Raw genomic sequence first — 27,041 nt, 5'->3', positions numbered from 1 at the left:
AAATTCGTCTTGTTTTTTCCATGAGATTGTTGCACCACTGCCGACAGTATTAAAGAAGAACATTATTCTTAGTTCTTCATTGTTCTTGTATTGTCAATTCTGAATTGTTCTCTTAGGATATTCTCTCTGAGACATTGCTACATTGAACACTGGTTATCCTCAAATAATCTGCATCGGACATGTACTTTTGCTGTGCTTTTGACGTACTTCTCTGCCGACAGTTCACAAAATTCCAATAAAAGTTTGCTATCGGAGCGTTCGAAGTGAAATTCTAAGATACCAACACTCATCATCATCTAGATGAATTACATATATATATATATATATATATATATATATATATATATATATATATATATATATATAATATAATATATATATATATATATACGCGCTATGAGGAAACGTGAAACAGCATGAGAAGCCAAAATGTGGACATCTCCTTTTCTCTTCTTTCCCAACACTTCTCTTGATAACTTTCAATTATAGTATTTTGGAACAGCTGAATACGACAAAGTTTTGGCAAAAAGATCTTGTTTGCAGAAATAGAAGAAGGCCGTTATAGTTGTTTGAAATAAACGCTTCTTATTGGGCATTATCGGGAGTAAGACAAACTTTATTTTTAAGATGCACGCTGAAGTATACAACAGGAGATAACGTTCATGAACTATCAATATAGAACACGTCAGCCAGCATATGTCTGCTGGGATATGTTCATCACAAGTGTGTTCCAATATCTTAGACTCTGCTTGAAACATTTTTGAAAGCGAAAGACCAAAAAGTACAGCCCTCTAGTTGACAATCTCAATTGCTTTGACAACTTTGCTCAACCATCTACAGCTCGCACAGAATCCATCCATTCGCTACGGTCCCATATCCTGCGCGACATGGCGTCTCGCATGGACTGCCTATCGACGCCAAGTTACTCGAGTACCTCAACTCGATAATGTCCTGCAACACAGCGTGTTACTAAGAACTTCCTCCAAGTATTTGAGCTGTTTGGTTTGAGTTCTGACAGTGAGCTAGACAACAGCACCATTTTGCAATATCTTTCGCCATATAACTGTGCAAGTTATGTATCTCGTGGCGCGGTTGTAGCGCAGTCAGAATGTGGTTTCGCTGTGTCTGCTAGATCAATCGGAGGTCCAAATCCGCCTCAGAGCTCACCAAGCCTTTCACCCGAGGACGACAAATTGGTACCAGACTTGCCTGCGAGGATAGAAACACTGACTTCACGAGTCAGTTAGGCCCTTCAAGTCACTGGATGGACTGGTTACACGTTCGTTAAGCTCAAACGATTCTGAAATAAAGTGGCGCATCCCAAGCAAATTGATTAACCCTCGACATTTTATCCTTTTATTCGTTCGTGTAGCTCGCACGTGCCTTAAGCGTATACTCATACATTTCGCTGCACTTACTTCGTGATTTTGATATCCTCAATCGACTTAGTCGGTGGGCTGATATTATCGCCTGACGCGATTGCTCGCATCCTCGCCTAGGTGTCGTCCTTGAACAGAGTTCTGCCCTGCCTTGTCGATCTTAAACAACAGTTTGCACAAAATCGACTGTTTTGCTGCTATTTCGTATTCCATATTGAACTATTATATTATTATATATTCTATATTCTATACTAAATTTGATGCCTATCAATCCCATCGATGCCGAGTGCCCTCAGGTCCCCTCTTATCCCTTCAATCCAAAACTTTCGTTCTTGGCCGTGTGACCTTTTCAAGCTTGAGCCCAACAGACTCCTCAGAACACGCTGAACAAGGCGGTCTGCTGATCTTCTCAAATTCTGAAAAAAGGAAGCAAATACGATTTCTTGTAGCCACTTTTAATGGGGGAGCAAAATGTTGATACCTTCCACCTGTCATCTGCGCATCTGTCGTCATAGCGCATCGACTTTCGCACAAACTTCTTCATTGTGGCATATTGTAGTCCAGAAGTAGTTAAGCAGCCATATAAGCAGCTTCCTTCCCGTGCAATCAAGCTTATTCATCACCGTAGGTCTTGCTGCCCCGAGTTTGACCGATTGCCCTCCAACCCTGATTCTCTAGGAGTCTCGAGTAGACCCACATCTGCTTACACTTATCAGGGCGTACCCAATGGACCGCAGCTAGCTCCGATACAAAGTAGAAAACCTGGTGAAGTTTCGTATTGTTGGCGCCGAATATGACAACATCGACTGCATACTCGAGATCAGTCAAGGTGCACTCTGACAATGCTAAGACCATGTGGCGGCGAAATCGAACAGCAAGAGTCCTGCCACAGCCCTTTCTCACTCCAGTTATAATCTCAAAAGATGACGCACTTCCCGCAGGTATTCGAACTGCAGAATTGTTCGCTGGTTCTTTTCATCAAACGGGCGAACGAACATTTCCGGCACTCCATCGGCGCGAACCGCAATAAGATGACCACGATGAATAGTGGAAATCGGCTTTGAAATCTAGAAAGCTAATTGCACTTGATTCGAATGCCGTTGCAGGATTTCGATTACTCTCGTGACGATCACTCCAAACAATTGCAGATGGGCCAAAACGACAGCCAGCTTGGTTGTCGCGCATTGTTTCCTGATATTTGATAAGACGCTAACGGTCTAAGATAACCCGCTTCAAAACCTTGTACATAACACGTAGCAATGAGACTCCTCGATAGCTCTTGAGATACGTGACAAATGACTTCTTGTGAAGAAGAATTATGAGAGCATGAATTGTTTTCTTTAATTGAGCCGGACACGAGGTTTTTACAATCCTTTATTCGTGGCTAACGCTTCGGTAATATCACCTTCTTCAGAGCCTGAAAGGGTGAAATCGAACCTGATTGATCTGATCAAACGTCTTATTCGCCCAACAAGGGAAGTCCTACGTTTACTGTTGGGCCTCATAGCTACTAGTAGAAGATAATATCGCGTACTTTAGGATCAGCTGACTATCCCGCCACTGCTCGATACCTATTGTGAGGTCACTAGCGCAATCAAATATCAGCCTTAAATAGGGCGCGAGTTCCCGACTTTAAAGCAGAAGCATTCTTCCTTGCGATTCATCTTTGGGCCCCTGGAGTGAATCCAAAAAGCCTCCAGAGCCTTGCGCGCCGCAATACTAGGTTCGCGCGCCAAAATCGTGATCTTAACTTCAAAATCTTTTCCGTTATGACGCCGCACCCTATGATCACTTATTGCAGTGGAGTCACATGATTTCCTTTTGCCGTTCAGGTGTTCTTTGATTCGAATACATAGTGGTCTAGCTGTTTCTCTTATGTATTCGTCACCACACTGCACACACACACACACACACACACACACACATAAACAACACATGAACTCATGCTGTCACCCTCGTTGTTATCCGGGAATATTTTGCACCCCGGTGTAGTGCAAATGCGATCATATAGGCGCTTCCGAATGAGTATTTGCTTAAGGTTACTAGGGGAGCTCCACGATGGCAACACATTCTTCAAGTTTAGCTTTCCTCAGACACCGCCGAATAGCAGTGCTAACCTCATCGGAAATAAGCGGTACACAAAAGGGTACTTTCTCCATACCAGATTTATTTCGGGTTTGTGCTCTTTTTGTGATAGACCACATAGGTGTGTAGCCGTTACTGACCGCAATTTTCCTAGCAAGCTCGATAGATTCTCGTCTTTCCTCTCTTCCAGTGCAAACGGAGGTGGCCGTACGAAACATATTTCGTACTACCGACCTTTTAACTTGTGTGGGATGAGCAGAAACAAAGTGAACTAGGATATTCTTATTACTGGGTTTGCGGTACCACTTTGTCCTGTGCGTTCTGTTTGAAATATGCACTTGGACGTTGAGGAAGGGTAACCATTCTCCTTTAGGCTTATCCCGAGTGAACTTTATAAACACCGACTGCTCATTTAAAATCTTGAAACAGTTGTCCATCTCTGCTTGAGACGAACAGACGAGGAAGCAGTCGTCGATATATCGGCAATAAAGCAAGGGTCGTGTTTCCCAAATCGGTGCCTCAATTTTAGCCATGAAAGCAGTAGCGAGCGTTGGCGCCAGCCGTTGTCCCATGGCAAAACCCCTGATTTGCGCAAAATAGTTGCCCGACCATCTAAAGACAGTGCATTTGAGACATTTCCTGAGAACAACCATCAACTGCTCCACGGAAAAGCCATACAGGTTTATTGAGCTTTGGTGTTCAGTTAAAAGCTCAAAAACTGACTGCATAGCCGAGTCGTTGGAGACGTTCGTGTGCAGTGCAGTAACATCGAAACTCCATTACACATGAGTTATCAAAATGCGTGTTCTTTAGGTGGTCCAAAAACATGGGTGTTCGTAAGATGGGCTGGTACGAATTTCAACAGCTGCACCTACACTACGTTTAAGAACCAAGCGATCCTGTCTGTGGGACCTCCTACGCAGCTTATAATAGGTCTTGCCTTAAACGTGAAGGATCTTCAGAGGCAAGCTCACTACCAGAATTCAGCTTGTGAGTTTTTATTAGGAGGTACATGACAGTGCACACAGGTAACTCTGTTTTAAGCCGGGTTGCATTCGAGGATGGTAACTGCGTTGATTTACTAGTACTCATCCATACCCTATTGAGTCTACGGTGTTGCGCTAGAAGTTCTTCGACAGTGGAAGAGCGATAGAGGGAGCTGTCTTGGAGGTGACGTAATGTGAGGGCTTCGTCTAGATGACGAGGGATGACTACAAATTCCCCACCCTTGTCACTGGTAAATAATCTGATAGTTTTAGACTTAACAAGCTGTCAACCTTCCCTAATGCCTACGCGCTGATCATGAGTGATGTTTGGGTGACACTTTCTCCGTCTATAGCGATCTAAAACGTTGAATAGTTCATCTGCAAAAAGACGGAAACTAATATCCACCACGGCGTTAGGTTCCTGTTGTCTAAAGAAAGTACGTGGAAAGGGAATAGGCGGAAGCGCTTTAGGCTGCTGCTGAGCAGTCTCAGTGGTATTTGATTCTGCTTTTTGACAGAGACGATCTTGAAGTTCTTGTATATTGCATGCGATTCTTCGCAAAACCGCGGTAGAAATAGGTTGAGATGGTGAGGAAAGCTAAACTTGAAGAATGTGTTGCCATCGTGGAGCGCCCCTAGTAACCTTAAGAAAATACTCGTTCAGAATCGCCTATATGGTCGTATTTGCACTACACCGGAGTGCAAAATATGCCCGGATAACAACGAGGGTGACTGCATGAGTTCATGTGTTGTTTATGTGTGTGTGCAGTGTGGTGACGAATACATAGGAGAAACAGCTAGACCAACTATGTACTCGAATCAAAGAACATCTGGACGGCAAAAGGAAATCATGTGACTCCACTGCATTAGGTGGTCATAGGGTGCGGCGTCATGACGGAGAAGATTTTGAAGTTAAAGGCATCACTCCCCGAATCTGAGGTGGTACGGATTTCAGGTGGAGTATTCGTATACGGGATGGGAGACTATGGAGAGGGGGGTGATTTTGTCCATTTCTTCCTAATAGCCGTAAAAAACGGCCCGGAAGATATTTTATTTTATTTTTTTTTTATTTTCTACAAGGAGTTGGACTGGAGCGCACCAGTGTGCGGCGCCGCATCTTCCAGGCCGTTTTTTTACGGCAATTAAGAAGAAATGGACGGAATCACCCCCTCTCCATCGTCTCCCGTCCCGTATACGAATTCTCCACCTGAAAGCTGCACCACCTCAGATTCGTGGGGTGATGCTTTTAAGATCACGATCTTGGCGCGCGAACCTAGTATTGCGGTGCGCTAGGCTCTGGAGGCTTTTTGGGCTCTGGAGGCACTCCAAGGGCCCAAAGATGAATCGCAAGGAAGAATGCGTCTGCATTACGCGGGAACTAGCGCCCTATTTAAGGCTGATATTTGATTGCGCTAGTAACCTCACAACTGGTATCTAGCAGTGGCAGGATAGTTAGCTGATCCTAAAGTAGGCGATGTTATCTTCTACTGGTAGCTCTGAGGCGCAACAGTAAAAGTAGGACTTCCCTTGTTGGGCGAATAAGACGTTTGATCAGATCAATCAGGTTCTATTTCACTCTTTCAGGCTCTGAAGAAGGCGATATTGCCGAAACGTTAGCCACGAATAAAGGATTGTAACAACCTCGTGTCCAGCTCAATTAAAGAAAACAATTATTGAAACATCAACATGCCGAGGTTTATCGAAAGTCGCACATGGAGACTTCTTCGCAGTATGATAGCATGTTTCCAAGGTCAGGTATACTTTCGTCGATTCATATCCAGGGAATGATATCTTCGTAATTTAACGAATCCAAGGTATAGATTTCAGCAATCTTACGCCAATTCCATCATTCCCACCGAACTTCCCATTTCCTATCTTTTGGGTACAAAACGGAACCTCAGACTCTGCCACTGGTTAATAGCTAAACATGTCAGTGTTAGACTCAAGGGTTGATAATACGTACCTGTTTAGCAAGGTGTTGAAGTGATCTATCCACATGGATAGGGTTGCTCACGGTTGCTCCGTTGTCACACTGTTGAAAATTGGTGAACACGTTTTCATCTTGCCGCTATACTACTTTAGTAAAACATAGGTCTGCTGTGTTCTAGACTCCCTTGCTTCTGCCCTCTGTCTACTCTATCTACTTTATCTACTCTATCCTTTCAACTTAAGCACCACGCGTATGTCAACCGCGTATGTATGTAATTGCTGATTTAACACTGACGACACTGCACACTTCCACATTTGAGGTCGCACGGATGCGCTTGTGACTGGAGGAAGTAGTGAATTAGAAGTAGCAAAGATATTTCTTGTTCCCATCTACTACTATATCATAACTGTTTTTACACTAATTCTTTTCATTTCTCCTTTACATTGTCTACCTGCAATGAGGATCATATTATGAGGGTTCCGACCATGACAAACCATTTAGCCTATTCGCCCGGTCCCACGATGATCTGCATATTCAAAACAGGTCCTTCGTTTTATTAATCTACCAGTCTGTCGCATTCGTTTTTCTGTTGCTGCTTGTACAGATTCGTTTGTTTGTACAGATTACATCAAAATCTCAATTTATTACCTTCTCATTTGTGCCCTACCACAGGTATTAGTGGTAATGCATAAATGAGGCAAAGTTCTAAAAGATAGTTCGCGATTGAACATACGCTCTCACCGTTTACTCATATAAGTAACCGGGCTTGTAATGGCCCAGTAACGATCCAGTCCTACTATTGATAAGTTCCATATGGATGCAGTGGAGCAGAGAATATCAGCTTCAAAAGAAACATTACTGAATGCAGGTGCCGACAATAGTACAAGTGCCTTTGTGCCTTACCTGATACAAAGACCTCGCACAAAGTGTCAGGGAATATCCACTCACCAGCAATTGCGTATACTGACGATAGCGGTAGAACGATTAACCCGAGGCAGAGATCAGAGAAAGCTAGATTACCCACCTGGAGGAGTTGTGAACCAGGACAAGAAGTGATAAGTTGTCACAATAAAAGGAAAAAATATCGCACACCAGCAGATTTGGGACTGTTTGTAATCGACGATTTTTGTGGAGAACAATGAATACAAGAGTGTTCGCAAAGATGGTCCATGATACAAGAAGAAAGAGCGCACTTCCTTTGAGAGCCTAAAATGAATTTGCCAACCATAAGCTGGACGAAAATTTAAGAACATTCAGGTGCAGAGTAATAACATGTCACAATAGCGCTCCAAAACTGTGTCTCAAAAATCTGTTTCTGACAGATTAATTGTAAAATGCTTTTAAAAGCTTTCTAAATGGACAAAATGAGGTCCGCAAACAAATTTAGTCATTTGACAGTTGGATATAAGGATATATATATATATATATATATATTCCCACCACTCCGACACATCCATTACCTTCCTACATACTCCACAAAAATAGTTTGAAGAAAGTGCTGGATTTAAAGAGATTTAAAGGAGGAGATTCTGACAAAAAGTTATCCAGGCTATCTGCGGAACACACCTTCCTCTTTCAGATTACATTTTAAATGAACTATATTCCATTCAATTGTGTGGGCGCTACTAGTGACATGAAACATTCCAACAACTTGATCATCTTGATTACTTTGTTTCCCGTTGTTCTTCGAATTGGTAGAGATGGTGTCAGTGACTATTCAAGTTGTGTCGATCGCGTGCGAAAAATGGCCGCTGGTTTCTCCGTTATCGAGGAACGCAAAGAGATTCAAACCTCTTCACATGTTTTGTGGGCAACTCCGACCATCAAGTCGGCGACCTTACTGCAGTGATCTTACTTTAATATCGTGTGGACCCCAGATGTCCGCACGCTGATGTCGAAAACAACTCACACTCCTGGCCTCATCTTCTCGATTGCGCGTTTAATGACGCTCACTGCATTTCCTGTCTGCTTGCGAATTGCCCAGGTTTCTGAAGCATAGGTCAAAGCAGGAAGTACTGTGGTGCAGAAGAGATAAGCACGGAATCGGGTATTACTACTCTTCTTCACTACATCCTCGATGCTCCTATATGTTCCCATATTGTGAATGCTTTCATATTATATGTTTCCTCTTCCAGCTCGAGGGTAAGCTTATTCTCCATGTTTATTTCCGACCCAAATAAGCACTTAAACACATAAACTTTTGGGAAATGGGGGATCTGGGTATCATCCTTTTCCTTCCTTTTCACAAACATTGTCTTTGCAGATTCACATGAAGACTGATCTTTTCGCAGGTTCCTTGAATTTGGCCAGCATTGGTTGATGCTATATATTACGAGAACAATGTCATCATAATGTAATTTCCGACCATCAACCATTCACTTCCATGTCGTTCCATTCTAGCTTACGCATTGCGTTCTCGCGAGTGAATGTGAAAATTCTAAGTAAGATTTTACTACCCTGTCGGACCCCTCTCCTCACGTCGATGATGATGTCCTTGCAGATTGGCAAAATTGCAGTAGTAAACTTACTGCACAACTCTCGGAGTCCCACCGTGTACTGAGTAGTAACAGTTTGACTATCCAACAAGGATAACAAGGATAACGTTTCCGTGACCGCTTTCAGTCTCAACAGAGTCAAATGCAGTTTTAACTGATTTCCTTGAGCTGTAGCCAAGATTGGTATCGATCTTTATTAAACAGCGGCCAACGTTTCGGCGATATCGCCTTCGTCAGAGCCTGGAAAACTCAAAGCCATTAGTGACCTATCCCCTCAAGCGCCTCATCACCCTACAGAAAGCACCCAAACGGTAAGCAAACTCAAACAGCAACACATTTCAACATGCCGAGATTCAAAGACAGTCGAACATGGGCAATACTCAGAGTCAAATGCCTTTCTTAAGTTGATTGGAAGTGTGACATAGTGGTATCTAGCACTCTCTCAATACCTCGATGAGTTTCGAAACATCTTAAATATGGTTATCAGGGTGAATTCTTTTCGAGACCCTGCTTACTCGCATGGCTGTCCTTCATCTAGCACTGTGTATCCTGTTAAGGATCAATATTGCAAAGAGTTTATAGATGACTGACCGAGTCCTTTCCGAGATGATATAATGTCGAATACCAGACGAGAGACCCTCTGATGGTGAGTGGACACGGAAGCCGAAAAATCAAAGTAGAAGTCGTGGATTATTTTCTTCGTCCCCCCTCTCGATGGCTAATCAATCGCAGTTTCATTGAGTTCCTAAGAGAAGTCATCTTTGTCTTGCTATTGGCGAAGTATCGAGGGTTACAGCGAATGCTCTTTCTGCTTCGAGGTCGTGGGTGCGTTCGTGGTTTTCTGGAGCTGGTGCAGTTCCACGCTTGACCCAAGTTTTTTCGGAGAAAGTCATCCCTTGGTGGTTTTAAAACTTATCGCTTTACACGTACAGTCGTGAAGATGTCCTACAACTTGATCATATTCATTGTCGATGTTGTTGATTGCGGTATCTTTCGCAATGGACAAAGCTGGCTTCCGTTGCAAAAAGATCCCAGTTAACGGTGGTTCAGGGACTTCGCTTTTTGAACTTTGCGTCCTTTTCTTCTTCCGATATAACGAAACATTTGCTTCGAAGGAGATGTTTGCTCAATCCCGTGTAGAACTTTAGCACAACAGCGACATTTTTCAAGCAGATCCTTTTACTGACGATGATCCTTTCGATTTTATTACGGTACTCTCCATCGGGGAACTGCGCTAAGAGAGCTTCTGATGCTGCGTGTTTCCATGATTTTTCTTGTCATGATAGACTAAAAGCCTTTCTTTTTGCTTGTTTTGATCCGTTGGTCCCAATGTAAAGCTCTTCAAGCTTTTTTCTGAGGCCAGATTTGGCGTTGAAATCACTGACTGTGATCCTGCAGAAGAAGGTAGGTCTCCTCTGTAAAACTTTTCTTTTCCATATAGAACTCATTCGTAGCTCAGTGTTGGAGCTTGAACGACGAAGATAGTTGAAAATGGCGTTGAAGCACATTTTCACATCCGCGGACGTCCGATTCGTGTCGTACACTGCTCAGAAGAGTCGGTTTATATCACCATATTCATGCTGATGAGGGCATCAACTCCACGAACACATCTACTGTCGCATTTTCCTAAAAACAGTTTCGTATGCGGCATTCAATGGGTGGCGTCGTCGTACTTAATCTTCCTGGCCTACATCGTCAGATCTTCGATAACCTTTTTCGATGCGAGCGTATGTGTGTTGTACGTAAAGATTGTCATCTTAGCCCTTTTCTGTTTCGGCAGTTTAGATGACTCCTCCAACACCATCCAACGTTGCGCAACTGTAGCAAGCGTTCCTCCAGAGTCAGGAAACTTTCATATTACTGTGTGTTAATAGAAATTGTAATTATATTTAATTTATAATTTCAAAATCCATGAGCAGGCTGCAGACCTCTAGTCCCACGGGATCTCTATAGGAGGAAGGGACGTCCAGCCGAATAGACCAGTGGAGCTTACTTATTGCAAGCGACTCTAAATCGGCTTCCTTGCACCTCCTAGTCACTTGATGGGATGCTTTCTCACGACCGACTTGCGAAATATAAGAGTATTACAAGAGAGATTATATCACAAGGGTGGGTCATGGCACAGCAGATTCAGAGACATCAGTTTCCTGAATCCAGCTTCATTTCAGGGCGCCCGCAAGGTCGCTTTTGGTCCGCACTCAGGGGACGCAACACCCAAACTTGCGGCTAACCGGCTGTGATCCCTCTACTGAGAGAGATCCGTGGATATCAATGACAAAAGAACAGTTAAAAATAAGATTTAACATACAAATATACCCATTAATAAGATTGCAGGGTCCACTCTTCTCTTAGTAGTTATAGCCAAAGTATTCGCTATTACATATTGATTCATATTGAAAAATGGGAGAACCCCCGACAGTAGTTGCTGACAATGAGAAATAAGATCCTTTTCAACTGCACGCTCTCTATTAAAAGCGAAAAAATTAAGATTTAGCAAGCAGCAGAGTCTAAAAAAACTGAGTATTAGTCCTACTTACATCTTCTCACGTTTTTGGCTGTTTTACTTGACAAATTGGTGCTAGTTTGAGAATAAAAGCACTGACTTGGTACTTCGGTTGACCCCTCTAAGTCATTGTATGGGCCAATACGCGCCCTTAAAGGCATCACCTCACGAATCTGAGGTGGTGCAGATTTCAGGTGGAGTATTCGTATACGGGATGGGAGACTACGGAGAGGGAGATGATTACGTCCATTTCTTGCTAATTGCCGTAAAAAACGGCCCGGAAGATGCGGCGCCGCACAAGACTAGCGCGCTCCAATCGAACCTCTTGTACAAAATGGTGCGCCAAAACGAATGAAGCCGTATCTTCCAAGCCGTTTTTTACGGCAATTAGGAAGAAATGGACGGGATCACCCTCCTCTCCGTAGTCTCCCATCCTGTATACGAATACTCCACCTGAAACCTGCACCACCTCAGATTCGTGGGGTGATGCCTTTAAACCTTGACTATTCCGAGTAGCAGTCGTGGCGCATCCCAAGCGGATTGATACGCCAGACACTTTACCAGCAGACGTTTCAAAAAGGGCAAAGATGAAGCCATACCTAGATATTCAGCGTAGAGGGTATATTCATCAGACTGCGAAACGTACTTGTGGTTTTTTTTCCTGCATAAACAATCTTAGCATCTACATTTGTTACAGTTCAGGTGACAGGCAAAAATTTTGCTTCTTTTGGCAAGTGGTGCAGCCCTCTTCTTTATCGATCGCTTGTGTATAAGAGAACCTGATCTAAATCCTTTTTTCCCACTTACCCGGCACCAGACCCACCTCTCCTTTAGTATATTTAGTTGTCGAAGAGGTCAGGGTAAAAGTTGTGCTCGACCTTTCTCCACTCTCTCCTTCATGGAATAGTTGTTTTATTTAGTTTTTCTTTCCTCTACATCTCAGTGAGAGCTCCATTCACATCCAGAAGATTGTCCTTGTAGTGTTGATAAAGACTTTCTGTTATTGATGAGTTGTTTTATGTACTGCTGCTCTTTTCTGCTTGAGTCGTTATTGTTGTTTGTTCGATCCTCAGTTTCCTTCGAACTGTCCGTCAATGACGTTCATTACTGCACATCCACTAAGGAATAGCACAAAAATAAAAAGGTGCCAACTGCAACCGTCGAATCTAATCTCTCCGGTTTTTCTTTTGTTTTGGCAAAAACAGAAACTTCCCATGGGGGGTGTGGTTAACAGCAGTTAGTGGAATACTTTCTATTTCTGACTACTACTTTCACCGATAAGGCGAATGAAGTATTGTGATTACGAGTAAATTCTGTTGCATGTTCTAAGTGGACCCGCGATTACCTAATGAGTAGGTAGAACAAGTTTTACTTGTAGGGCTCACCGATTAACTTGCCATTTCCAATCACTTGGTTGTGAGTTTCTGGTGTGACCGACATAAGGAATGCAAGCTGAACGCCCGCAGACCATGTTTGCAGATTTACATGAACATGATTTCGCCAACAAACACCAGCCAGCCCTATCACCACAGCGAGGATAGATTGTTTTGAAACTGATCTTCATCTCAGAGCAGCCACAAGGTCGTTCTTTGCTTGTTCTTTTTTCGCGTGTTTTCTAGGAGATGTTTTCTGGCTTTGCGTTCTTTCGCGTGTTTTCGAGAGCATATGTAGGAGGACACATCCTTGTAAAAAGAAAGGTTACCTGAAAAACCATGAAAGCTCCAGTTTTGTTGTTTATCTTCATATCGTTTGTGACGTAAGAAGTAGAACCGGTAAAAATCACTCACTGAAAAAATTTGGTGAAACATACGCGAAACCGGTTTTACGCTGTAGAGGAGAAACACTACTAATAATACTATTATACACTATGAACCGCATATACAAGTCTGATTAGTAACTGCTCGTAGTGGCCCTGCTGTAGCTAAACGCAATCAGTTCGAGTGTACGCACTGGGAACGTACGAACTATATAACCTGCACTGAAATATGGCGAAAAATTCCCATGCGTTGCTAAAAGGTGCTGTCGTCCAGCACATTGCCAAACACCACAACCTGAAAGGTTAGCAGCCTGAACGGAGCACAGAATCTTTGGCACCAACCACTTGTTTTGTTACGTTAAACTGCCAAACACTGTCGAGTAAACTCCAACAAACTGCCCTGTTCAGGCTCTTGCGATATCTCTCTGTGCCGTTTGCTGCACTGCAGGAAACACGCATAAGAAATCGGGCCGTCATCAGCATCGAAAATTACACATACTGCGGCGAAGCTGAGGAGAACAAAGTAGGTGGCTGCGCAATAGTTGTGAGGAGCGACTACAACAACCTAGTGGAGGAATTTGGCTCAACGTCGTCTAGATGCGCCTTTTTACGACCGCGATCGCGGAAGACGTAAACTCTGGATCGTAAGTGCTCACGCACCTACGGAAACCGCTGAGGACAACAGTAACGACGCCTTCTATGATGAACTCAATGGGTTGATGTCTAAAATACCAAGCCAGCAGGATGTCATTGTCGGAACGACGCAAATGCGAAGATGGTACTTGTAAAACACCACGCTGTGCTAGGAAAATGGTTTTATTCAGCGGAGCGCACGTCAAATAACAGTGATCGCCTGTCCACTTATGTGAAGAAGCAGGTCTCATCACCCCTTCCACGTTTAAGAAGAATCATCGACGCTAACAGCGCACGTGGCAGGGTTCAACCTTTTTAACGCCTGAACAACAGCGCAAGCAGTAGATGAGAACTCGAAAACTTCACCTCGACTACTGTTACTGTTGGACTTGGACCACCGTCCAGTTCTTCTCAGCATTAAGATTCGTTTCCATAAGAGAAATCGAGAATTTCCCCTTTAACCGAAAGTTTACGCCGCAGTTTTGAAAGACGAAGAATGCAGAACGAATTTCCACCAACGTGTGTCTATTCATGTTCGAGTACGGACAAGGATGAAGCTTGGCGATGCAGATTCCTTTACAAAGTGCATCTTGGGCGCTGCAAAGGAAACTCTGCCGGTTCAAATGCCGCGGAATAAATTTGCCTTTACATCTGTAGAGACAAGATCCACGTACAATTCTGTATGTGTCGGCCGCAGCACTGGCGATTTTAACTAGGAAAAGCGTCTTAGATGGAAGTTGCGTCCTCAACTGCAACAAGACCGCATTAACGAGTGGACGTCGAGAGCGAAGGGGTTTGAAAAGGCGTAGGAGAACAAGAACTTGCGGAAAGCCTCAACAATGTCAGTGAGAAGGCTGTCGTTGAGGCAACCTTTTCAATTTGGAGAGATCACTTTAAGACCTTGCTGAATCGCCGTCAGCTCCTGAACTCGAGCACGTTCATAGGCCGACATATACAGTTAACGAGGAACCACCGGCCGAGTCGGAAGTTCTGGCCTGTATCCAAAAGATCCAAAAGATGAAAAATGGAAAATATGATGGAGACGACGGGAGTAGCGCAGAAATGCTGAAATATCTTCCTCCGTCTGGGATTCGTGAAATGACAAAGATCATCCGTTCAATATGGATAGACGAAAGGATACCTGACTCGTGGAGACATGATATCATAATTCCTCTCCAAAAGAAGTTATCAGTCACGGACCAGCGGTACTCGAAGCCAATGCAATTAGTCTTTCTGGACTTTGATGCCGCTTTCGACTCTCATTAAAGCTGTCTTCACAACGCGGAACGCGTCGATATAGTACCAGGGAAGTTCGTTTGCTTGCTTGATGACATGAATCAACAAACAACTGCTGCAGGTCGAATATATATACAACATATACAACACCAGGATATACAACACCATTCGAAGTGGTACTTGGGTAGACAAAAGGCAGTAGCAGGGCCCTTCCTGTTCTACTTCGTTATCGACGACAACATGCGAAGAACAGTCGATGAGTGTCCTGCCGACATCGTCTTAGCACCATCAAGGTGCCCCTTGACTTATCTCGAGTACGCGGACGATGTAGTTATATTCGCGGATAGCACTACGAATCTTCAACATGTTGTCAAACTTGTATCGAAGCTGGCTGCAGCCTATGGACTACGTCTACGCCCTGATAAATGCAAGCAGATGTGGATCTCTTCGAGACCTCGAACGAGAGTTAGGGTGGTCGGACAACCGATAGAACTCGTCGATGAGTTCTGTTACCTGGGCTGTATGCTGAAGAACAACGGCAGCTACGAGAGAGATGTTCAGCAAAGATGCGCTAAGGCCACTTCTGCATTTAACTCTTTAACGAAATGTCTGTTGTCGACCCCTATCACCAACGGCGTAAAGCTGTGAGTCTACCTATCCACAGTTCGCCTTATCATGATGTACGGATCGGAGGCTTTGGCAGCACCGCATGGAGAGGCTTGACTGCACGGAAAGGAGGCTACTTGGACGGCTGCTTGGCTTTGACTTAGGGTATGCCACAATGAAGAGCTTTGCCACAATGAGTCGATGTGGTGTATCGGCAGATGACACGTGGAAGATATCAACAACTTGCACCGCCATCTGTCGGATTCAAGCTGGAAGAGGCCACCTGGCTGAAAGCGGAAGTTCTGGACTGAGGTGGTGAAAGAGGATCTGAGGACACCCGGCGTGGATAGGCAGTTCAGGCGATACGTAAAGTTTCGCAGAATATGGAGTAGCGACAAATAGATTGATTCCGTGCAAGCTCTCGCAGAAGATCGAGAAAGTTGGGCAGAGCTATGTTTATGGATGGCACACCTCGACGAAGATGCGGGTAATGGCGTCAGGTGATGACATCAGCCCGCCGATTAGGTCAAGTAGGTTACTATAAACAGAAACCACTGCAGAGAGGGCGCTTCCGTGTGATCCACAATTTGAATTCTGATCATGAACATAAAAGCATACATGATGTAGGCCACGACTGTAATGTATTATTCTTTCCGTATGCATGCAAAATGGCAACTTTTGATGTTCTGCAATTCATGGCATTACATGGAAATTCTCACTTTATTCTTTGTAGAGCCTTTAGAAGCTGATAATCTTATGGGCTCATTTCTCACAAACAGTCCTGGAATCTTTGAAAGATACAAGTTTCTAAATTCATTTGTACATGAAAAAGCCACGTTCACCAATGTTTGCTTACGAACCCACTCTTGAGCCCTAGTATGCTCGAGAGCGACTAAGCAGCTCTGACCGTAGACGACGCCAAAACTCTACTCTGTATGTTATCCGAAAATAGAAGAAACGACATTGCTCATAGTGTGTTGCTCAACATACTTTTGTGTAACAGCTTATGTTTTAGACAAACGCCATGTCCTTTCTGAGAACCCGAAACAGAATTGTTGTCATGACGCTCTTTAGAAGAAAGTTGATGGGAGGAGGTGGCACCGTGATGCCAGCGAATAAACCGAAAAGGTTTGAAGCTCATCATCCGCAGGTTTGAAGCTATACTGGTTTGAAACCTGTGACCTCCACTGGTGTCGTAGGTCTCACAAACCCTTTTTCAAATCTGATACACAGTTCCTAAAACAAGAAATGCTATAGGGTAATTGAGCGTAGGAAATGCCTTGATTGATTTTTTTGAACTGATCACAAAATAATTGCCACTCGCCTGAATTTCAAGCAGTCGTCGGATCAGCACTTCCCTTTTATTATTAATTTAATCTGAACTTCGAAATATTGAAAAAAGCCAATTTTTCCTCCTCGAAACAGGTAAGTTAGCCAGTTGCTTTGTACAGGTAAGTTAGCCAGTTGCTTTGTTGCGGCATGTAGAACCACTAACGACTTAAGAAATAACCGAAACACTAATTTCTGCACAATAGAATTTTTGTATGTTCTCAAGAGCAAACACCGAGAAGTTTCATTACATTTTAGAGAAAAATTCGAATTTCTCAGCACATTCAAGCCACTGTAGCACATTGTGCATAACGAGATTTTCTTTCAACGTGGCCGTGTGATACTCACGGTAAAATTCAGTGTCATTGGAAAATGCAGTTTTGCAAACTTTTTCGATAGTGACATTTCACTAAACTCAAGGAATCATCACTGCGAAGATTGTCAAAGATATCATTTATTCACATCTTCTCAGCCGTGTGTATATATAGCTTAATATTTATATTTAAACGGCAAATTTGTTCGTCTGTCTGTCTATCCCTCTGCGCTCCTGTTCGATTCGAGTGTGATCAAGTCAATAACTCTTCCACACTTGAATCATATTATAAGCAAGTAAATGTTTTGAGAACAAAAAATCAGTTCTCTTATAGCTACAGTAGCCACGGAAATCCTTCGTCAGAAAACGAAAAAACGAGGACATAACGGTCGAAAAGTGGAGTGATAATTACACATTCGTAAAAAAGACGTTAAATTGCAAAGTGTACGGCGTTGACTAATCCCTATGGGAATCACCAAAAAATTCTTTTTATTTTGTCTTTTTCTTGTTGTGGAAGTGGCAGAGCAGCAATTGATACCGAAACTATGAAAAAGCTCGCAAGCAAACGCTACGGAAACAGGCAGCTGCCTATGGATTGTCAATTAATAATAAATGTCCCGCGATGACAAAATGTTTGAAGAATAAGAAGCATGAATCACCGAATAATTTGACAAAATCCAGTGATTTAATGAAAATAGAAGACTGATGCAACATCTTATTCACCGTACATGTCTTTTGCAAAGTTGTTCAGTAATCAAAGGCAGCATACCACGAGAATTCGCGAGAGAGGGTAAAGATGGGGTTGTGGAGGTTGTGGAGGGCAGGATCCGGAACGGTTCTGCTCATCTCTCCTTAATCGTCGTTAAAAAAACAGCGCCGGAACCGCCTTAGTTCCTCCGGTGAATCGAGGTTAGAACGCGCTTCGATGTACACGTTTCGGTCCACAGCGAGGACAAATGCCACTAGCAAAATGGCAGTTGTACGGTCGGGTCGTAATGACCTGGAGCTGTTGCAGTTGCGTAAGCGGCTGCGCTCAAAGAGGCGCGGTAGAGCCAATGGCTGCGATCGAGGTGGAACAATAACTCTATTCGAACCGCAGAAATAAGTGAACCATACTATAGGCGAGTTGTTTTTCAGACCAGAGTGGAGCCTATTTTGGAAATCGCTTTGGAAAAGATTTCAGGCAAACAGATGCGCTCTTGAGAAAGAACGATGCACTACGAGAAAAATCGCCTAGATGAGAGATGATAAGAATTTACCAGTAACACAGGCAAAGCACAAAAATTTATAGAGTGGATAAGAGGAGAAGACTCAAATTCTTCTCTAATTTCTAGCAATAAAAAGTAACATCCGCGACGCTGATCAATCCCTGCGCCTACGCGTTCAACCAGAACTAAGATTTCGTTTGGGGTTAATGAACGCTCGTGCAGCCTGACTTGCGGGGTTATGTGTTAAGACAGCGTATTTATCCTTCCCAACAGGTCTGGTAGAAACTCGCCGACCCTAAAAGGATGGAAGGGTTTGTTAGCGTTAGGGTGGATTCGAACCTCCGATCGACCACAGCGGAACCTCATACTGACCGCGCTACACCGCCCTTTCTAGATTGAGACCAAAGAAAAACTGAAAGAGAGAATAAATAAACAAACAAAATAGGATGAAAAGGGGGGTACTGCAATTGCAACGATAGAGTATGAACCGTTACTTACAAAAAGTGTCGGAATACGTCTAAAAAAATCTGTTCAATAACATCCAATTCCGTTGATATTGTTTAGAAAATATTGATAGACTTTAATCGGGTGTGTATAGCGCAGTTGGTAAGCACTTTCGCTGCAACTGCACGTCCTCGAGTTCAAAACCACACTGTTCTAAAGCCAACCAATCATTTCATTACTCCGGAGTCGATATATTATTATCAGACTTATCTGAGAGAATGAAAAAGTATAGCCTTGTGGCCATTATGCTGGCGGACCGCAGTGTTGTGAAGCGTTAGCAATAAAAGGGGTGGCACCCGAACCTGACCTTAATCTGACCCCGTAGGTAAAAACCCTCCATCTGACAACGTAGTGCAAGACCAACTCTTTAGTCAGCGATATGCACTCCTCCTTGTTCGTTTTTGGAGTTTTGGCCGCTATTTAAAACGCTTCCAACATTCAGCACACAATGATTCCAGGTTCGTGCGAATGAATCGAGATAGCTAGAGCTCTTCGCACCTACCAATTTCACAGTCTGCGCTGCGCAACTAGGAGCCGATCATGTGCCATCGCAGATTCAATTTCGAATCGGACGTTTTTGTAGAATTGTGAGCGGCATCTCCACAGCTCTCACTTCATCGTCGAGACTACACTTTCGCACAAATCTTTGACGGTCTAGTGGGAGGAAAAGTGCACCAAAGCTTCTTTTCATTCCCTTTTCCCTGAATCACTAAAGAGAATTGAGTGTGACTGCCCCCATGTTCCTGAACTACACCCCTAACTCTATCTACTCGTTAACAGATATCAACACCCTCAATTTCGTGGTATGCTGCTTTAAAGTCGACGTTGTCCTTTGTAGTGTAATCTCAAAAATCGGCTAGTGAAATTCAGAGATTCCATTCAGTGCTGGTCATTTGACAAACACTCTTCTCTTCAGATACAGATTCGATTCGAGCCGTCAGTTGTTCGAAAGAATTAACAAATAAAACCCAACATAAAATTCTACTTGATTCATTTAGCGTGGTATCGTTTCACATATCCTCACATTCAAGAAATCGAAAAAAAACAGAGGTGGACTGATGACGCGTATGATATAAGGGATCAATACCCTAAAGAATCAATCGAATAGCAATAGAGAGTCAAATATACCAAAAAACCACGAGTTCAAAAACATGGAATGAAATGATCAAATTGACACGTACCAAAACTAAGTGGGTAATGCCTCTAATTAAAAAGCTCTAATTATTCACAGCGGCACAGCGCCATTACAGACGGTTTTAACAGACGCGACCTCTAGGGATAAGTTGTGATGAGCGTTACTGGTTCTTAACAGAGTATTCGTTTGATGTGTTTCAATTTTTTTTTTAAATACAAACCACAAAACTTCTTCTTTGCTTACTCACTAGCACCGTTTTATTACGATATTTAACCAACAAATTTTTGATGTGATTAAGAGATCTCTTACGTTGATCTCTTATGTTGACACTTCCTGTTTACTTGACATGTCTTCTACATTATGTACAGCTCAATGTTTGTTCTAGCTCCCGATTACTCCTCATTTTCTCGGACAATTTGTAGTTGCCTTCCATTGTTTTATTTGCTTATTCCAGATGTTACTAACCGCCTGCGAATAAATGTCCCGTGTTCGAAGGAAACGGTATATGATTGTGGGACAGAAAAGTTGTGTCATCGCCTCACGTTAAACCATAGAAAGAGCTGGCAGTACGCAATTGCGGATGGGGTGTTTGCACGGTTGCGAATGCACTTTTCCGTATATCCGCTCCCCTATGCGTTACCCCCCATCATGACTGACAGATGCCTTATTTGGAAATTAGATATACGCATGCAACCTGCTAACAGTTAAGTGTTCATGATCTCACAGAGGACGTCTGTCTTCATCAGTATAATGATCATGTCATTTCATCTTGACACATCTTTTTTTGTTAATTCTTCGTGTAAATTATATGAAATACTTATATATAGCTGAAGCATAGGAGGAATATAGATGTTAAATCAATTGTAAGTATTCTTAAAATGTAATGCTGGCACATTCAGCAAGAAGCTCATGAAATTTTCAACAATAATTAATGTGCTTTTCAAAAATGCGCGAATAAAACCGTTGTAAGCAACAAGGACAAATTTGTTTCTGTGGCAGAAATTTAAAGAAAGAGCCCCTACTTTGAATTTCTGTTGACCACTTAAGGTGAGCGAAGCGAACGCCACAGATAGTCTGGAAGTCTGGCATTTTAGTAAGCAATGTCAAAGAAAGCTAACAAAGACGCATATCGACAGGTATTCACGAATGTTCATCAATATATAAATGCTGCGAAGGCTAGTATTTTTCTTTCCTCGAAATCTTATTCAAGAAATCATCTACTTCGTTTTTCACTATCCTACATTTCAGAAGTGTTGAGCGTACTGTTGGAGCAAAACGTGTTGTAACATGACGGCGCACCACGTCCTCCATGAAAGTACATGTCTCACTCTAACATTTTTTTTTACGATATCTAACTTCCTCAACTTCATTTTTTATTGCTTTTAACAGTTTTCCGTTTTTTTCGTACAAAGTAGTGCATGAATATATGTACGTCTGTAGTTTCCATTAGTTTTATGATTGGTTTTGCTCCTAGGGGGAGCTCAAGATCTTAGTTTGTAGCAATTCAACGTCTGTCTCACTTTTTCTGCAATTGTGAATTACTGGCGTTTGTTGTAATTGGAATCATAGTAAAATCCCAAAATGCATTCATTCTAGAAGAAGGATAACTAGGCACAAGAGTTACATAAGAAACGTGACAGAAAACATATCTCTACAAAGTAACATCTTTGAGGCTCTCAGTTTGAGCGAAACAAACGGTAAAAGTAATTGAAAAGAGCTTCATTAAGACTATGTTGTGCTTCCCATACAACGTAATAAAAAAAAAGGATAAAATGAAAAACCATGGTAACTTAAAACAAAAGAGGTCCACGGAGTTTACTTCATAGTGTAATAAATATCGGTTTATCCTCCTTAGATGTTAGGCCAGCAATAAATAATTCTGAGTATTAATGAGTTGGGCTGTACGTACACAATTGTTTGATGACAGTTGCTAATTGCCCAGTGAAGGAAGTTATCAAGGATAAAATTGGTAGAATTCATGTAGAAATAGTTGAAAACGAAAGAAATCCAGATATATACTAACTAAAATGAGTAGATATAACACAAGATATAACATATACAAGATAAGAACAAGATATAACAGATATAACACATACGAATACGAATGAAATACGTGTGGAGTTCTGGCTGCAGTGCAAATTATTTAGCTAAATTCAGTGAAAATTAGCCAAAGAGATGCCACAGGAGCGGAAAGAGCATGTTACTTGCAGCTAATCTTGACTGATGGGTTTTTGCTTTTAGTATCTAGTATGTTAAGCTTCGCAGTGTTTAACCTTTTCAATTCTATCTCAACGAGAATAATTTAGCAATGGTTATTTGCAATATATGTCACCTAAACCAAAGTAAAAAAAAGGTTCTCGGTATCCTTAGTTAAAAATCTGAACCCCCCTCGACAATGAAAATCTATATGGACTAAACATCCAAGCTTCTAGGACACAGAAAACCAAACTATATTACTTGTTGCCTGTTGTTTTTTTCTGGAAAATAACACTTTTTACAGGAGATTTATTTGTCACAGTATTGTGGAATGTGGAGCGATGCAGTTTGACAAAACTATTCAATTTACAGCTCCAAACCATTGTATTCAAGTTTCACACATTCGATTATTAATATAACCACCAACATTACCAATGGTCCAAATGAAGCTTTGTTGTCGGCACATTACCTGAATACCTACCAAGAGGAAATTATACGAAAAAAGTCCAGTGAGTTATGAGAGATAAAACAGTCAAGTCATGATGCAAAATAGCATAATTAGCCTACTGCGCCTTTGACAAGTATCGAATAGAGGAGGAGGAGGAGCGGCGTAGGACACCCATGAACAGGACGAAGACGCTGCATCGATTCTTCTCATCACATACACATGCACGTAGCTTATTATAGGATAACTGCCAGGTGCACAACTTACAGCACTTGAACACACTACAACTTGGATAAGGCTCGTAGCGTAGATTAAGAATTTTGACCATCGTGTCGGCGATCTTATTAAAGTGCGTTTATTATTGTGTGGAACCCAGTGGCTCACGGCTCTGGTCCAACGGTTGTCGTTGAAATCCTTCAAGTGTCCGGTCTACCTTATTTTGCTGTGTTTCGCAAATGCTGCGGCGTCTCTGATCCTCGATCGCTGACGTATGACAGACCTTCGAATCCCGTCTCTCACTTGCTCAAAGTGGGATGTTCCTAGTATCACTCCTTTGACTGAGCGTTCAATGCTTACCGCATGTTCTTCCTGCTTGCAATGTGCGCAGGTTTCTGAATACACGCTTCCCTACCCTCTTGTTTCTTTCCTTCCTCGGTGGTGGGGTCGTTCTTCATGTTTATTTCTCGACCTAGATAGACGTAGCTGGTGCATTCGGATATGTCCGTTCCGTTGAATGTGAATTGGCATCCAGAACCCATCCGTTATGTATGAATACCGTCTTTTGCAAACTCAGCTGAAGAACGATACATCCACATGTTTCGACGAATTCGGTCAGCATCCGTTCCGCTTGGCTGATGTTAGATTTCATCAGTACAACGTCATCAGCAAAGCGTAATTTTGTAACTACCGACCGTCGACTTTCCCCCCATGTCTTCCCATTCCCGCCTTTGCATTTTGTTCTCGAGGGTGGCCGTGAATATTTTAGGTGAAATTGTGTCACTTTGCTGGACCCCTCTATCGATCATGATATTCTTGCAGAATGGCGAAATTCCAGTCGTGAATTTACTGTACAACTCTTTTATATGGTGAGTAGGAACGCCTTGGTTTCCAGAACTTCCATGACTGCTTCCACCTCAACTGTGTCGAAGGCCTTCTTCAAGCCGATAAAGGTGAGGCAGAGCGGCATTTTGTACTCTCGCGATACCTCGATAAGTTTCCAAACAATGTGAATATGGTGTATCAGACTGAAATCTTCTTCGAAACCCTGCTTGCTCGTATGGCTGTCCTTCATCAAACACTTTTTCAATCCTGTTAAGGATCACTTTTGCGGAAAGCTCGTAGAGGACGGACAGTAAGCAGATTAGACGATAGGTGCCGATGTCGTGTGGGTCTCCCTTCTTATACAACAACACAGTCTCGTCGTCTTCCACTGTTTAGGGACCTTGCATTCCGACAGGTAACGCGTGAAGAGTTCCCAGGATGTTGATGAGAACTGACGAAAGATTTTTCAGATGTTCAGATTTTATCCTGTCGGGATCAGGTGTTGTAAGATTTCTTGCCGACATGATAGCATATCGTACTACGGACGGAAGAAACTCTAGAATGACATGTCCGTATTCCATAGTGAGGAGGCAAGTGGACATGGTTGTCGAAGAGATCACAACAGAAGCCGTAGATGATTTTCTCCACGCGCCTCCTCGATGATGCGATTGTTGTTTGGTCAGCCAGTACTTCTGTCCTTCCCTCTTTGAGGTGTTCTTTTATTGCCTCTTTGCAAAGTCTTGCGAGAGACAGATGTCCCTTGGTGGTTCTAGAACTCTGGGATTTCCTCGTGCAGTCATGATGATGTTCAACGAACCGATCGTATTTTTGTCGGTGCTGTCCATTGCGAATCTTCCCAAGAGCAGGCTAGTGTAACGAAAAGATTCCAGTTGAAGATAGTTCTGGGACTTTCTCTCAGCGAAGAAACATCTTCCTCGGTGGAAGCGATGCGGTTAATTTCAATACGACACCCTCCACAGGTGACTCCAGCATAGAGAGGAGAGCCTCATTGCGTTCTCGAGAGTGGCGCTTAATATTTTGGGTAAGATTGTGTCACCCTATCGGCGAAATTCCGGGATGAACTCTCGAAGTACCTTTATATACTGATTAATGATGCCTTGGTTGTACTCTGGACGGAAGAACCTCTGGAATGACGTGTCCGTATTCCCTCAGCTGGTGAGGAGGCAATTGGACATGGCTGTCGAGGGGATCAGAGCAGAAGTCGTGGATTATTTTCTCCATGCCCCTTCTTGATGTTACGGTTGTTAGTTGGTCAGTCAGCACTTCTGCTCTTCTCTCTTTGAGGTGTTCTTTTGTCGTCTCTCTGCAATGCCTTGCGAGCTCGGACGTGAGTTCTTGGTTGCGTGTGGTTCGTGCAGCGCTACGCTGACGCATCGGCTTTAGAGTACCCGGAGTAAGGCGTTTCTTGGTGGTTTTGAAATCCTTCGCTTTCCTCGTACGGTCGTGAGCAAAGCGAAGCGAAGAGTTTCCAGTCAATCATGGTTCTAGGAGTTCGCTTAGTGAACTTCACGGCTTTTTCTCCTCTCCGTGTGAAAGAAAATCTTCCTCGAAAAAGGTGATGATCCGATCCCATTTAAAACTTTGGTACAACAGCTACATCCGTCAGGCAAAACCTTTTACTGACGATGGTGTGGTCGATTTCATTATAATACCCTCCATCGGGCGACTCCCACATCCAACAAAGAGAGGAGGGCTTCTGGATTTGCGAGTTTCCATGGATTATCTTATTCGTCATGATAAACTCAAAAAGCGTCTCTTCCTGCTCATTCCATTAAAGACCGTGGGTTCCGATATGAAGTTCTCCAGGTGTTCTTCTAGGGCCAATCTTAGCGTTAAAATCACCAATAATGACCTTGTAGAAAGTCTGGCCTTCTCCATAGAACCCCTCTTGGTCCATGAGAAAGTTTCGACTTCTTCCCCTTCATAGCTTGGTGTTGAAGTGTAAGCGAGGTAGGCGACGTCCGATTCGGGTTGTAAGTTCCTCGAAAGAATAGATGTTCGTTGCCATATTCCTGTTGACGAGGATACCAACTCCACTAACTCCTCTACTGTCGCATGTTCCTAAGAACAGTTTCGTATACGGCATTCAATGGGTGGCGTCGTCGTACTTAATCTTCCTGGCCTACATCGTCAGATCTTCGATAACCTTTTTCGATGCGAGCGTATGTGTGTTGTACGTAAAGATTGTCATTTTAGCCCTTTTCTGTTTCGGCAGTTTAGATGACTCCTCCAACACCATCCAACGTTGCGCAACTGTAGCAGGCGTTCCTCCAGAGTCAGAACACTTTCATATTACTGTGTGTTAATAGAAATTGTAATTATATTTAATTTATAATTTCAAAATCCATGAGCAGGCTGCAGACCTCTAGTCCCACGGGATCTCTAAAGGAGAAAGTGACGTCCAGCCGAATAGACCAATGGAGCTTACTTATTGCAAGCGACTCTAAATCGGCTTCCTTGCTCCTAGTCGCTTGATGGGATGCTTCTTCAGTGTCATTCACGGGGTTAAGTGGGTGGCGTCGTCTCGTCTCCGGTCATCCGATGACGTCGTACTTGAACGTCCTGGCTTGCATCTTCAGATATTGAAGGGTCGGATTCGATGCAGTACAGAAGTTACAAGTACAGATCGTCATCCTAATCTTTTCCATTTCGGTAGCCTAGATGACATCCGCAACCCGTCCCTCCTAAAGCTACCGTACCAGGCTTTTCTTTTCGGAATCAGGATACCATTTCTAATTACTCTGAGATGGATATAATGTTAAAACCCATTGGCGGGTTGCGGGCTTTTAATCCCGTGAGTTTTTGTGTAAGAACCTTCCGTTCTTCTGGAGTGGACGGGTGGGGCTTGTTTGTTGGAGGCGACTCCGAACCGCTTCCCTTGCACCTCCCAGTCACTTGAATGCAGGCTTTTGGCCGGACCGACGTGCGGCTTACAGAGATGAGTCAGTCCTGGCACAGCAGAAACAGCGATTCGGTTCCCAAAATCTAGCTGCATCTCAGGGCAGGAACAAAGTCGCTTTTGGTCCGCGATTAGCCCCCTATCCCCCCTGGGGACGCTCCACGCAGCCTCGCGACTAAAAACTGTAATCCCTCTAGTGAGACAGATCCGAGAATATTGCTCTCTGGTGTCAGAAAATGATTCAAACATTCAATTTGCTTACTGTAAATTATGCATGGATTACGATATGAAAGGTTTCTCACCCTGCGTAACTTCTAACTATGTTAGGAAACGTGTTTGAA

General features: G+C 43.1%; 4 protein-coding genes across 9 annotated transcripts in view; 2 read left to right on the top strand and 2 right to left on the bottom strand.

Annotated features, from left to right (window-relative positions):
* Positions 1 to 13,122, bottom strand: part of RB195_023921 (uncharacterized protein) — a gene marked incomplete at both ends in the record, with an annotated part of 44,111 nt that extends 30,989 nt beyond the window's left edge. For 2 of the 4 annotated variants that reach the window (XM_064211525.1, XM_064211527.1), the window contains 4 exons: positions 7,122 to 7,221; positions 7,284 to 7,404; positions 7,473 to 7,586; positions 13,081 to 13,122. In XM_064211525.1, coding sequence (XP_064067406.1) covers positions 7,122 to 7,221; positions 7,284 to 7,404; positions 7,473 to 7,586; positions 13,081 to 13,122 — 377 coding nt within the window. Of the gene's footprint in view, positions 1 to 2,311; positions 2,447 to 4,562; positions 4,711 to 7,121; positions 7,222 to 7,283; positions 7,405 to 7,472; positions 7,587 to 13,080 lie in introns of all 4 variants that reach the window. The other 2 variants (XM_064211528.1, XM_064211526.1) reach the window with 2 other exon arrangements.
* On the bottom strand, positions 3,422 to 4,036 carry RB195_023922 (uncharacterized protein; the record flags this gene model as incomplete). Its single annotated transcript, XM_064211529.1, has 1 exon — positions 3,422 to 4,036. The coding sequence occupies one exon, from the start codon at positions 4,034 to 4,036 to the stop codon at positions 3,422 to 3,424; it is 615 nt and encodes a 204-aa protein (XP_064067410.1).
* A 241-nt stretch (positions 13,123 to 13,363) lies between the features above and the next one.
* On the top strand, positions 13,364 to 21,389 carry RB195_023919 (uncharacterized protein; the record flags this gene model as incomplete). 3 transcript variants are annotated; one of them, XM_064211523.1, is made up of 6 exons in its annotated part: positions 13,879 to 13,912; positions 14,666 to 14,972; positions 15,036 to 15,647; positions 16,684 to 16,759; positions 21,146 to 21,234; positions 21,347 to 21,389. In XM_064211523.1, the coding sequence occupies 6 exons, from the start codon at positions 13,879 to 13,881 to the stop codon at positions 21,387 to 21,389; spliced, it is 1,161 nt and encodes a 386-aa protein (XP_064067402.1). The 3 variants fall into 3 exon arrangements, with proteins under 3 accessions (XP_064067405.1, XP_064067402.1, XP_064067403.1); XM_064211521.1 differs by lacking the exons at positions 13,879 to 13,912; positions 14,666 to 14,972; positions 15,036 to 15,647 and adding an exon at positions 16,113 to 16,139 and having other exon boundaries at positions 16,625 to 16,759; XM_064211522.1 differs by lacking the exons at positions 13,879 to 13,912; positions 15,036 to 15,647; positions 16,684 to 16,759; positions 21,146 to 21,234; positions 21,347 to 21,389 and adding an exon at positions 13,364 to 13,436 and having other exon boundaries at positions 14,666 to 15,033.
* Positions 15,244 to 15,651, top strand: RB195_023920 (uncharacterized protein; the record flags this gene model as incomplete). The annotated part of the gene is made up of 1 exon (XM_064211524.1): positions 15,244 to 15,651. The coding sequence occupies one exon, from the start codon at positions 15,244 to 15,246 to the stop codon at positions 15,649 to 15,651; it is 408 nt and encodes a 135-aa protein (XP_064067404.1).
* Positions 21,390 to 27,041: the final 5,652 nt, after the last annotated feature.

This window comes from Necator americanus, chromosome X (genome assembly GCF_031761385.1).
Source record: "Necator americanus strain Aroian chromosome X, whole genome shotgun sequence".
In the NCBI taxonomy this organism is placed as follows: domain Eukaryota; kingdom Metazoa; phylum Nematoda; class Chromadorea; order Rhabditida; family Ancylostomatidae; genus Necator; species Necator americanus.
Note: the sequence above shows the minus strand (reverse complement) of the source record. Positions and strands in the feature narration are given on the sequence as shown.